Here is a 13,297-nt window from a genome sequence, read left to right as displayed (position 1 = left end):
GCAGGGTGTTTGGGACTTAGGTCCTGGAGGTGTAAGCCTCGAGTATCTGGAGACTGGAAGTCGTATGGCACGACAAGGAAGCAGGGCCGAGAGGAAGGGGGCACTGGGGCACCACACATCTCTGTGCCTCGTGAAGGATGTGGACTGCAGGCAGGCGAGGGCGGGCTGTGCGAGGAGCGTCACACATGGTTGCATTTCAGAAAGACCCACGACTGCGAGGCGGGGAAGGGACTGAGGGGCTGGGGCCAGAGGCTGGGAAAGTGGGTGTGATGCACGCAAGAGATGCTGAGTCAGGAGCCAGAGCTGGGGCGGCGGGCAGCACAAGGGATGGACATGAGACCAGATTACTCCAGAACTGTGCTAATAGACAGCTGTCAGTCTATGTGGTCAGTCTGAACTGAGATGTACTGAAAATGAAATACACACCAGATTTCAAAATCTTAGTAGGAAAACAACTAATATAAAAACATCTCATTGACAAGTTGAAATGACAGCATTTCATATATACCTGGGTATCTCTAAATATATTAAAATTCCACCTGTTTCTTCTTAAGTTTTTGATGTGATTACTAAGAAATTTAAACTTGTGGCTCACTGTCTCCATGAGACAATGGGATTTCAGAATGAAGATGCTGAGTGTTTGGCACAGACCCTGACAGAAGATGAAGGGTCTACAGGAAACCCCAGTGGCCCTCCTGGGCCACGCAGGCAGTATAACCCACTCAAGCCCGCTTCTGGCATCGAGCTGCTCCCAAGGCCCACAACCCCCACCTACCAAATGGAAGTCTCCCCACTCCCTGCCCGGCCTCCCAGGGTTATACAACCCAAAAGGCTGCTGGGGATTGGACAGAGAAAAGCAACTGTCTCTGATCCGCCACTGACCTCTCCTGGTTGGACTGAGCTATGTGTCCTTCCAGAAACCATGCAGTATTGTATGGAATTCATGTTTCTGTGGGCAGCCGGCCTGACAGAGCAGCACCGTGTGAAAGAAAAAGCTCCGAAGTGGAGGCTGGGCCTGGGAGTCACGTGGGTGCTGCCATAATACTACCTGGGAAGCCGCGGACAAGTCACTTCCCCCTTTTGAGTTCTTGTTTTCTCATCTGCAAAATGAGGGTCATAATACAAACTGCTATGGCTGCTGAGGCTCCACAGAGATCACACATGCAGAACGTGCGGTGAGTCACCAAACAGAAGGGGCAACGGTGACTCGTGGTGGTCTTCATAAACCAGGTTTTGGCCTCTTACAGTAACTCAGTTAACGGTCCCCAGCTACTGAGCCTTTTAGCACACACCACCTAATTTAAGTGTTTTTCTCCCTCTCTAAGCCTCAAGCCAGGAAAGTCAGACCTGGATCCCTACCCTGAGCACGCCCTCAGCAGCCCTCATCGCCGCTCCCGTGGTCTCAGCTACTGCACCAGCCTTGGTCCCGAGTCTCCCCGCCACCCAGCTCCTTACCTTGTAGGGCACTTCTCCAAGCCTCACCACTCGCGCTTGTTTCAGCCACGTGTCCCTGGAGTGCAGGGTGTGCACGCAGTCCCTACAGGAGCCAGCAGGGGGAGACAAAGCACAGACTCAGATGGAGCCGGGCAGGCAAGGGGCCCTGCAGAAGAGCACAGCCTTGGCTTCTCTCTCTCAGCTCTGCCTCATGCCCTGCAGCAGGCCCTGCACCTGGGGGAACCTGGGGGCCTGCACTAGACAAACAGCTCTTGGACTTCCTGTCTTTTGGGGCATGTGTCCACTTACAAATCGTAACCCAAATGGAGTTATTTTGTCTGTCCGAGGCTTTGCACAGGGCCTTCGCTTCTCATCCCAGAGCGAGAGCCCCTCTGCAGCCTGTAGGGGGCGAGCTAAAAGCCACAGCAGTGCAGATGCATCTCTGTACCTCTGAGCAAGTGCCTGCCTGAGGGTCTGGTCAGGGGCTAAACCCCCAAGATGGGTCCAGGGAAGGGGCAGTTGACTCAGAAGACTACACGGAAACTATATTAAGCTAATCAACTACCACGTAAGTAAGTGATAAGGAAAAATTCTCAGACATCTTAACATTAAGAGCCATAAGGACCAGAGTATGGGGGAGAGAGACAAGGGAAGGTCATCAGTCAATAGCCATGGGCCGCAGCTAACCAGGAACTCCACCCACATTACTGTATGAAGTCATTCAACAAGCATCCAGAAGGTCCCCAGGGCCACTACATCCACCCAGAGTGTGACCAGTGCCCAACCATCATCACCAACCAGTCCACAGGCCTTCTCTATGGACTAAGCCCTGTCCCCAGGCGTTCCCACTTCACGTTAGCCCATCTTCCCTATCTGTAGCCAGTGTGAACTTAAAGAACTTTCTTTCCTTGAGACCCCTCATAAATGCCATTTCTTGAGTCTGGCAGATAAGCTGTTTGTGAACTGGCCTTGCTGCTGGTAAAAAATGCCTATCCCAGACTCAGTCTTTTTTCTGGCTAGCACCTGTAAAGGCTCAATAAACCCTTTTATTTCAGAGATCTCAATCTCTGGAGTTTTGATTTGTCTTAAGATTCATGTACATGAAACAGTCAGTCAAATATTTCCTGGCAGGCTACGGTTATGGGGAGAGATTCTATGACCTCACTCTTCTTCCAGAGCTAACAGCCTTGCAAATTCTACTTTCCACTGTTTCAACTGCTTGCCCTGCTAAGCCTTCCTTAAAAGGCTGCACCCATCTGCCTTAGTTTGCAGCCCTCAACTCTGCCCGGAGTGCGCAGCTCCGATGAGCAAGGGCCGTTACCTGCCGGTGCCGAAAGCAGGCCCTTCACCTACTGCCAGTCAGCGGCAGACGTTCCAGAGGATGGCGCACGTGAGTCATCTCTGTGCCACTGCCTAGCAGGGTTACCCTGAACAAGTCACTTTCCCTTCCTGAGCTTCAGTTTTGTCTATCAAGTAGGGATCCGTGAGCTCTGTGTTCTGCCTCGCAAGGTGGCTGGACAGACCAGACACTCCCTGGGTGTGGAACAGTGCCTCTCTGTCCACAGCACTGCTCTGTCTGAGCCAGGCGCTCCACCCACACTCCACTGCCCAAAGGAATGAGGATGTCATGGTCACGGCCCTCAGAGGGAGCAAGGAAGGTGGCAGGGGGTGCGGGTGGGCATCACCTACACATTCTTATGAAGAGCAGTAGGGAAGTAGATACAGACCTCAGAATAAACCTCAACTTCAAACCACTTTGCACCCATTTGATGGCTATTATAAAAAAAATAAAATAAAATAATAAAAAATAAATGTTGGCAAGGATGCTGGTGGGAATGTAAAATGGTTCAGCCTCTGGAAAATAGTATGACAGTTCTTCAAAAGGTTATGAATGTAGAATTACCATGTCACCGAGCAACTCTATTTCTGCGGCTACACCCAGAAGAATTGAAAGCAGTGTCTCAAAGAGCTATGTGCACACCCACACTCACTGCAGCATTACGCACAGGAGCCAAGAGGGAAAGGAACACAAGTGTCCAGCGATGTATTCCAGTCACAGCAGGACAAGTACTGTAGGATCCCATTTATATGTGGTCCCTAAAGACTCACATTCCCAGAGACAAAAGTAGAGTGGGGGCTGCCAGGGGTTGGGAGAGGGGGAGTTAGTGTGTGATGGGGACAGTTTCCATTTGGGAAGATGACACATGCTATAGATGGATGGTGGGCCTGGCTGCACAACAACACAAATGAACTTAATGCCACTAAAAGGACATTTAACAAATGGCTAAATGGTAAATGTTGTAATGTTTAGTCTACTGCTTTAGGAAGAATCACCCACCCCCAATGCCTCCTCCTCTGACTGCCCTGGTCCCGTGGACCCTGCCGGCATTCTCCCCACAGACATCCTCCCTCTGAACCACTTGGGGAAGCCTGGGTCTCATCACCTCTCAGGGCAGCCTGTGCCCAGGAGGCCTCTGGCTGTCAGGAGTGAGGCCCCGACCAAGCATGACCCTTCCTGACGTGGAACAGAAAGCTGGAGTGCAGACCCTAAATGCAGGGCCGACACACAGGCAGCCGCCCCAGGCAGAGGACGCAACCACCCCCTCGAGTGAGTTCCGCTTCGCCTCCTTTCTTCCTCTCTTTTCCCATATTCAGATCATGCTCAAGTTTTTGGCCTTGCTTTGCATTGTTTTAAAAAATGACTTACCTTCTTTTTGTTGCTAGTTCTTAAAGAAAAAATAAAAATAGAGGCAGAACTTTCATCTTAAATTTATATTAAAATTTTTTCAGTTGTATATATATTTTACATATATACATTAGAATATATTTTACATTCATTTTCTACTCTTATTCCCTTCCCCTCTTCTTTGGCAATTTTTTTTCTGGGGATGAAATATCTGTAACAAATTACCACCTTAACCTTTTTTAAGAGAGCAGGTCAGTAGCATTAAGTACATTCACACTGTTGTGCAACTACCCCCACCACCCATCTCTAGAACTTCAGCTTCTCAGAGGCTCTGTACCGATTAAAATACCCACTCATGCTAATTTTCATTAATCATATCCTTTATACCTTCCTTTTGTAAGTTTTTGACTTACATTTTAGGGGTGTGTTTCAACTGACCAGGTAAACAGGATTTGACCTACTTGTTATTTTTCCCCTGCTGGTCTTTCAATCCTTGTTCTAATTTTCAAGCTTTAATCTCTCCTACGCATCGTATCTCTCCACACAACAGCACAGGTACACACTACAAGTCTTACCTGTCTGATAAATGAGATGAGCTGACATTGCCAGCCCCTTGCCCAGAAGGCGGCTCCCAATCCCAGACCAGCAGGAAGCCCACAAGGCCACTAGGCAGCCTCACGCACCTGGAGTAGACGGCTTCTCCACGACAAAAGCCAAGGACTGTGGCGGTCTCAGGGTAGATGGCCTCATATTTCAGGAGATGCCTCTTCAGGGCATACAGAGGGTGGTTCTTATACAAACCGATGACCGTGGGCAAGGGCTGGTCTAGATGTTTTGCCTGAAACTGCAAAGGCCAGAGAAACAACACTGAGCAGGTTGTTTAGGGCAGGAAGTGAGTTTTGGAGTGGGTGATCCTTACCCACTTGTCCCAGGTAACAGATGGTGGAGCAGAGGTTTCAGAAGGACCAATCACTAATCCTGCATTTGCACCTCTGGTGTTAAGTAAGATTTAGATAAATCGAAAGCTATGAAGAACCAAAGTAATTCTGTGTGTCATGGCGACTTTGGAAAGTCATCTCACCTATTCTCAGCCCTCAGACACTTAGCCAACTTCAGCAGATCAGTGTCCACTCCATGAAAGAGCTTCAAAGAAGAAAGGCACGCAGCTTTCTTCAGGAAGGAGGCCTCACTCAGAGACAACACTGGTCTGCAGTGGAGGTTTACCTGACTAGGCTCATGCAGGAAACCCAACAAGCTGTCCATGCTTTGCAATGTTTCTCAGTCCGCTGTAACTGGGGAGTGATCCCTCAGCACTACAAGGATTCTGATTTCTCGGGGCAATCCCACTGCTGTAATCCACATCTTATTCACCCAAGTCTTCTAAACTCTCCCTTGGCCTCTCTTCAAAAACCCACAAGAGATCAGCAGGAACCAGCAATGTGAAATAGCAGGCAGTAGGAGGGACCTCCGCACGGTCCACTGCCACCACAAATACTGTAGTTAGGTGAGTCACGGTTCCTGTTAACCCAGTGTTTCTGAGTAAAATGAACCAGAACACGCCCATGGGAAACCCTCACCGCAGGATGAACTGCACTGCCACCGGGAACGCTAAGAAAACCTGTGTTTCTCCCTCCTGAGGACCTGGGAATAATTCTCCAGCAAACCTGGGCATGTTCCTACAGGAAATGCTGAGCCCCACCCAACACAACTGGCAGCCGTGCACCAGTGGCTTGCACCCTGCAGGTCAGTGGTGGCCCCAGCACAGGTAACACCCTGTTGTTTTACAAGTCTGCTTCCCAGCACACTACCTCAACACACTGAGGCTTCCTCCTCAGCCCAAGTCCCCTCCTTCCCAGGAGACGAGTGTTCTGGACCCAAGGACAGGTGTGAGTGTGTGTGAGTGTGCATGCTGAGAGGGGTGGGCCAGGGGGTGAGCCATTAATGAGATTTTTCTTCACTCAGTATGACTTATATGACTTGCATAAATTATTTTAAAGCCCCAAATTTATAACTAAGCAATAACTAAAAGTATACAGGCTTCAAAGCTGGAAACACCTGTGTCCAAATACCAAGTCAGTTCATCTCTCAGGTCCTAAGCTTTCAGTAAAATTAAGGCAACAGTAATTCCAGCTTTAGAGTTGTTGTGATAATTAAATAACACACTAAAAATACCCAACACGAGGCTGGTCATACAGAAGCTGCCAGGATGGGAATGATCTTAATGCCCTGCCTGAGTCTTGGAACCCAGGGCAGCCAGGGCCTTACCTCCAAGTCTTCTTCCTCCTCCCTTTCCACCAGCGCGCTCCGGTACGGCCTCAAGGTCTCAGCCCACCACTTGGCATCAACCCGGCACTTGCGGGTCACCGTCATCCAGACTGGGTCGTACCTCTGGGTGACATCCCGGACCGAGCCGTCACTGTCAATGCCCACGACATAGGTCACGGGTCTGGTGGCATATCTGTAACAGGTGAAAGCCTGGTCCACCACACCATGCACACAGTCCACGCACACCCACTTTTCCTCCTGCTCACAGAACACCTCTAGCCACTGGTCTACACCAGCTGCTTTCCCGTTCTCGGCCTGCTCGCCATCACTGGAAATTTTCTTGCCTCTCTTCCTCTTACTGCTTGAAGGACTCGCAGATGCTGCTGGAAAGCCAGGGGGCTTATGCTCGGGGAGGCTACCAAGTGGGGTCCTGGAGTCATTCTTGGACCCTTGCTTTGTCCTCTGGGGGGCCAGGGCCCTCCTCTGCCTTGAAAGGGCAGGCTCAAAATCCTCGTCCGATGGACAGCCCTCCACACTGGAGGGCTCGAAGTCGGAGCCACTGCTGGCCTCGCCACTCCCACTCTCCTCTCTGTAAGACAGCCTGGCGGCCACCCGCTGCTCCCGGCCCTTCCGACGGCTCTGGGGCTCCCTCTCCTCCTCCTCCTGCTCCTCCTCTTTCCCACTGGAGGAGGGCTCTCTCCGTCTCTTCCTGACTCTGGCTGCCTTGCTCCTCTTCCCTTTGGCACTTGGATCCCCAGGTCCCCGAGAAGTGTCCTCTTGTCTGGTTCCTCTGCTGGTCTTTGCTTTGGTCTGGTTGCTTGGAATGGGGCTGGAAGTTTCTGAGGGGCCTCCAGGGCCCACTGCGGGTCTCTCCTTGGATAGTTTCTTTCCCTTAAACACAACAGGAGATTTTGCTCTTTATTTTTTGCTAATGCTCTGATAGAGACTCTGTAATCTAACAGGGCTACATCGCTGGCTAGAGAGCCAGCAGACACAAGATGCCCCCAGCTCAGGCAGCGATGGACTGGCTATCCTTTACGGTTGTTTAGAAAGTATTCACTAAAATCTACAGCACCTTAGGTAAGGCCACAGTATAATTCTTTTCACTCTAAAGTGTCGTATATGAAAAAGAGCACAGGATGTGGAAACAAACATGGATTCAAATTCCAGTGCTGCTTCTCTTGCATGTTATGTGGTTTAGGTAAATTATATAACCTCTGAGTCTCAGTTTCCTCCACACTAGTAATATCCACCAGCTTGCACACATTTTACAAACAAATACTGATGGGCTTAATAAAGTTGTAATATTAAGAATACAGAAATTATTAAAATTAGCTCCAGGATGATCATGTTTTGGACAGTGCCAACACCCGATGAGTGCAGTGTTTAGCCTCCTTCTGAGATGGCTGGAGAATTCAGAGCTCCTCACCGGGCATCACCCCATGCTGCTGAGCAGGAGGACAGGTGCCACTCTGCCACATTACAGAACACAGGTGGAAGCACCAGGGAGCCAAGCCCTCTTACAGGTACCTTTGTGCAAACAAAGCTCAGCTTGCTGGATACCCACTTACGTGACTGGTTTTCCCAACACAGGATCTGTGCAAGACAGGCTCAAAGGAACCCAGGCTCCATGAATACTGGCCCTTAAAAATAGTCTAATGACAATTTTTTGTTGTTTCAAGTTTAATAATTTCTCATTCTCCTTGGGCAACTAACCTCCTCTCTTGAGGCCCCAAGAACCTCACCTTTGCTGCTGGTAACTTCAGAGGAATTGGCTGTAGAGACAATACCAGTCGGGTTGGGAGTTGTAGGGCCCGGAGGACCAGCAGAAATATCTACAATGAAAAAGAACACATATTTATCCTAAGAGAATTAAGGACTCAATTAATTCAATGTTGTCTGTCATGGTGCCTGCTTATAACAGGAAAAAGAAACCACCAAATGGTCTAATGATAGGAGTCTGGAACCTTCAACATTATTAAAAATGATGCTCAGAGATTTACCTTTATAGAAAAATGGGAAAATGTTTACCCTAAAGTAAAGCAAAAGGGAGGTTTGTTTTTTAATGTGTAATATTAATTTTACAAGATAAGATTGTATCTTATCTTATACACATGTCTAATGACAATTTTTAAACATGTACATATATTTGGAAAAGGATCCATATATTGGGTGTGGGTGTGTACAGGTGGCGATTTTTTTTCCAGGTTATCTATCTTATGATTGTTCTGCATTTAATGTGTTTGTGATTAAAACAGAATAAACAAAATATCACTTTAAGAAAAAATAGAAAACATTATCATCAGATCCCCAAAGTCTATTCCATGCTCCACTTTTCCCACAATGAATCTTCCAACTGGAGGCTGCAGTTTTAAAAATTCTGTTAACTTGCAAGGATGGGAGCCTCTCAGAGAAATTAACTCCAAACAGCACCAGTAATAAAGCACCTGAGCAAGACCTTCCTACACAGGCCTTAGTGGCCTGGTGTTTCTCATGCATGACTTCAATACCCTTCTAAGAAAGCCAGAGGTGAAAATCAGGTATAGGGAGGCAGATTTTCTATGAAAAGCCATGTTACATTAAAAAAAAAAAATTACTTTTGCCTTGTTGCCTTGTTTCTGCTGGAATAAAAACAGGGGGGATGAGAAAACATCAAAGAAACTGAAACTGAGGGACCCTCTACAAAATTCCTACAAAATTTGAAGCAGCACTCTTCAAAAATGTGAGGGTAATAAAGACATGGAAAGACTGAGACGCTGTCACAGACTAGAAGGGACTAAGGAAATACAGCAACTAAATGCAATGTCGTGCCCTGGGCTGGATCCTGCAACAGAAAAAGAGCATTAGGGGAAAAACTTGTAAAAGCCAAATAATAGCTACAGTGTAGCTGACAACATATTATTAATTAACTGGTACAATTAATATTATGCCAATATTAATTTCTTAGTTTCTCAGTGTATAGCATGGCATGGGAGACACATCTAAAAAAGCCTGGGCAACTGAGTTATCACCAACCAGCTGAGTCACTTCTCTAAACCTAGAACTCTTCATCTGTAACAACTGCTGCCTTGTCTTCCTCACAGGACGATAAGGAAGATCAAACAAGATCATGTATGTGACAGCACTCTGGAAGTGATCTAATGCTATACACATATACATGGTCACTGCCTTGCCAAGTAATCTGTCGATGTATGTTGCTCAAAAAAACAAATTCAAGTTACAAAACTATGATTCCTGCAGTGAAAATGTGATAACCTAGATGAAAGGGACAAAGCCTACAAACAAACAAATTACTAAAATGACTCAAGAAAAAAATAGAAAATCCAAAGAAATCTATAAAGAGACTCAATATGAAATCAAAAACCTCCCAAAGAAAGGAAGTCCAATACCAGATGGCTTCACAGGTGGATTCTACCCGACACTTAAAGAATTTACAACACTCCTGCTCAAACTCTTCCTAGAAATAGGAGGGAACACTTCCTAACTTGTTCTATGAGGCCAGCATTACCCTGATATGAAAGCCAGACAGATGTCACAAGAAAACTACAGACCAATATCCCTTATGAATACAGATGCAAAAATCCTCAACAAGATACTGCAAACCAAACCCAAAAGCACAGTAAAAGTTATACATCATGAAGTGGGATTTATTTCAGGAATGCAAGGGTGGGTGAATCTAAGAAAATCAATCAATGCAAATGATAGACTGTATTAATAGAATAAACAGAAGAAAAAACACAATTAGCACAGAAAAAATATTTGAGAGAATCCAACACACTGTCATGATAAAAGCATTCAGAAGACTAGAAATGGAAGGTAACTTCTTCAACATGATAAAGAACATTTATAAAAACCCACAAAGATGTCTTAGTGGCAAAAGCTTCCCCCACAAAACTGGAACAAGACAAGGATGCTGCTTTTACCAATGCTATTCTACACTGTACTGAAGTTCTAGCCAGAGCAATTGGGCAAGAAAAAGAAACAAAAGGCATCCACGCTGGTGGATGTAAAGCCTCTACTCACAGACAGCAAAATGTTATAGAAAATCTCAAAGAATGCACAAGAAAGCTACTAGAGCTAATAAATGAATTCTGCAAAGTTGCAGGGCATATAAGAGCAACACAGAATCAGCTGTGTTTCTATACACCTGCCACAAACAATCTGAAAAGGAAATTATGAAAACAGTAACATCTACACCATCAAAAAGAATAAAATACCTAGGCAAAAATTTACCTAGGAGATGAAAGACATGTACAGTTGACCCTTGAAGAACATGGGTTTGAACTGCCCAAATCCACTTCTATGCATATTTTTTTTCAATAAATATGTTGGAAAATTTTTGGAGATCTGAGACAATTTCAAAAAATTTTTTTCTGTAGCTGACTTTATTGTAAGAACACAGTATATAATACATATATAAAATGTGTCAGTTGACTTTATGTTATTGGTCAACAGTAGGCTATTAATAGTTATGTCTTCAATGAGTCAAAATTATACATAGATTTTTTTGACAGCAGGGAGTCAAGCACCCATAAACCCTGCATTGTTCAAGGGTCAACTGTACATTGAAAACTACAAAGTACAGCTGAAAGACATTAAAACACAAATAAAAGTAAGGATATCCATGTTTATGGATTGGACAACAGTATTTTTTACACAGTATTGCTACCCAAACCAACCTATAGATTCAATGCAATCCCTATCAAAATTCTAAGGGCTTTTTTGCCGAAATGGAAAAGGAGAACATCAAATTTACCTGAAATTACAAAGGGCCATGAATAGCCAAAATAGCACTGTAAATTAACAGAGATGGTCATACTTCCTGGTTTCAAAACTTACTACAAAGCTGAACAATCAAAACACCATGGTTTCAGCATAAGGACAGACATACAGACCAATGAAATAGATTTGAGAGACCAGAAATTAACCCATACATCTATGACCAGTTCATTTTTGATAAGGGTGCCAAGACCATTCAATTTCCATTGAAAAACTTGTCTCTTCAACAGTGAAAACGATAGAACAAAAACAACAAATACCTGAAAGAATAATTTCTTCAACAAACAGTGCAGGGACAACTGGACAGCCACATGCAAAAAGAATGAAGCTGAACACCTACCTCACATCATATACAAACATTAACTCAAAATGGACAAAAGACCTAAATATAAGAGCTAGAACTATAAAACTCTTAGAAGAAAATACAGTTAGAATCTCCATGACCTTGAATTTGGCAATAGATTCTTAGATACAACACCAAAATTAAGAGGAACAAAAGAATAATAGAAAAACTGGACTTCGTCAAAATTAAATCTTTTGTGCATCAAAGGACTTTTTCAAGAAAGCAAAAGACATCCTACAGAATGGGAGAAAATATTTGCAAAGCATGTATCTGATAGGTTTCTAGTATCCAAAATATACAAAGAACTCTTACAACTCAACAAGAAAAACAAAGATCCCAGTCAAAAGGATGAAAGAACTTGAATAGACATTTTTCCAAAAAAGTTATACAAATTGCCAATGCACACGAGATGTTAACCATCACTAGTCATCAGGGAAATGCAAATCAAAACCAGAATGAGACATCACTTTACACCTATCAGGATGACTATAATTTTAAAAATGGAAAATAGTATTGGTGAGGATTTAGAGAAATTGGAGCCCTTGTATATTGCTGGTGGGAATGTAAAATAGTGCAGCTGACACAGAGAAGACAAGTAGTGATTTTATAGCATCTTACTATGCAGATGGAGAGTGACTGTGAGGGGGTATGTGGAGGGGACTTGGTGAAGGGGGGAGCCTAGTAAACATAATGTTCTTCACGTAATTGTAGATTAATGATACCAAAATAAAATAAATAAATAAATAATAAATAATGAATGAATGAATAAATAAATAAATAAATAGATAGATAGATAGTGCGGCTGCTGTGGAAAACAGTTTGGCAATTCCTCAAAAAGTTAAATATAGAATTACCTACCATATGACCCAGCAACTCCATCCAAAAGAAATGAAAACAAATAATCAAATAAATATACATATACACAAGTGTATAGCAGTGCTCTTCACAGTAGCTAAAAGATGGAGACATCAGTTGATGAATGGATAGACAAAATGTGCTCTGTCCATACAATAGAATATTACTTAGCCATAAAAAGGAATTAAGTACTGGTATTTGCTACAAACAGCTAAATCTTGAAAATACTGTGCTAAGTGAAAGAAGGCAGACACAAAAGGTTGTATATCGTATGATTTCTTTTATATGAAATAACCAGAATATGTAAATCCAGAGACAGAACACAGACTGGTGACTGCCAGGTGCTTGAGGGGGTGGAAGGAGATGGCAGAATGGGAATAACTGTTTAATGGGCACAGGGTTTCCTTTTGGGGTGGCAAAATATTATGGGAATAGAGGTGGTGGTTGCACAACACAACACTGAATTGTTCACTTTCAAAACTTTTTTTTTTGCTTTAAAATAAAGAACCCCCAAAACAAATATGTATGTACACAAATAAACAGTAGCAAAGTCTAGGAGAACAATACACAAATAATGTTTTTCTCTGGGTGGTGGTATTATGGTGTAATTACTGGCCATGCCTTATATCTTAAGACTTTTTTCAAGCCAAATCACAAGAGGTAAAGTTGCCAGCCATTTGGCCTGTACAAGATATGAAAAGTCTGGTTTCCTTCCCTAAACAAACAGGGAATCTGGGGCTCAGATACAAGTGTACGCATTAATAGGAATCTTCTAGGGATAAATCATATTTCTACCTCTTTTTGTTTCATTCAGAGCCTTTCCTAATGGTGTATGCTCATGTGTTTGATAAAGCCTATCTACACAGAGTCCTCTTCACGATGACTCCTTTTGGTGGACGGATCGCTCCTCCCTGTATAGCCGCCTGCCAGCAGCA

The 13,297-nt window shown here is 44.5% G+C and overlaps 1 protein-coding gene across 2 annotated transcripts in view; it reads right to left on the bottom strand.

Moving 5' to 3' along the window:
* The window catches only part of XPC (XPC complex subunit, DNA damage recognition and repair factor), a 58,248-nt gene that overhangs the window by 4,620 nt on the left and 40,331 nt on the right, over window positions 1–13,297 (bottom strand). For both annotated transcript variants that reach the window (XM_037023948.2, XM_037023949.2), the window contains exons 8-11: window positions 8,131–8,220; window positions 6,386–7,276; window positions 4,804–4,964; window positions 1,456–1,537 (exon numbers count right to left, since the gene is read on the bottom strand). In XM_037023948.2, the coding sequence (XP_036879843.1) occupies window positions 1,456–1,537; window positions 4,804–4,964; window positions 6,386–7,276; window positions 8,131–8,220 (1,224 nt within the window). The remainder of the gene's footprint in view (window positions 1–1,455; window positions 1,538–4,803; window positions 4,965–6,385; window positions 7,277–8,130; window positions 8,221–13,297) is intronic.

This window comes from Manis javanica, chromosome 3 (genome assembly GCF_040802235.1).
Source record: "Manis javanica isolate MJ-LG chromosome 3, MJ_LKY, whole genome shotgun sequence".
NCBI classification, from domain to species: Eukaryota; Metazoa; Chordata; class Mammalia; order Pholidota; family Manidae; genus Manis; species Manis javanica.
This window is presented reverse-complemented; position numbering and strand designations above follow the sequence as displayed.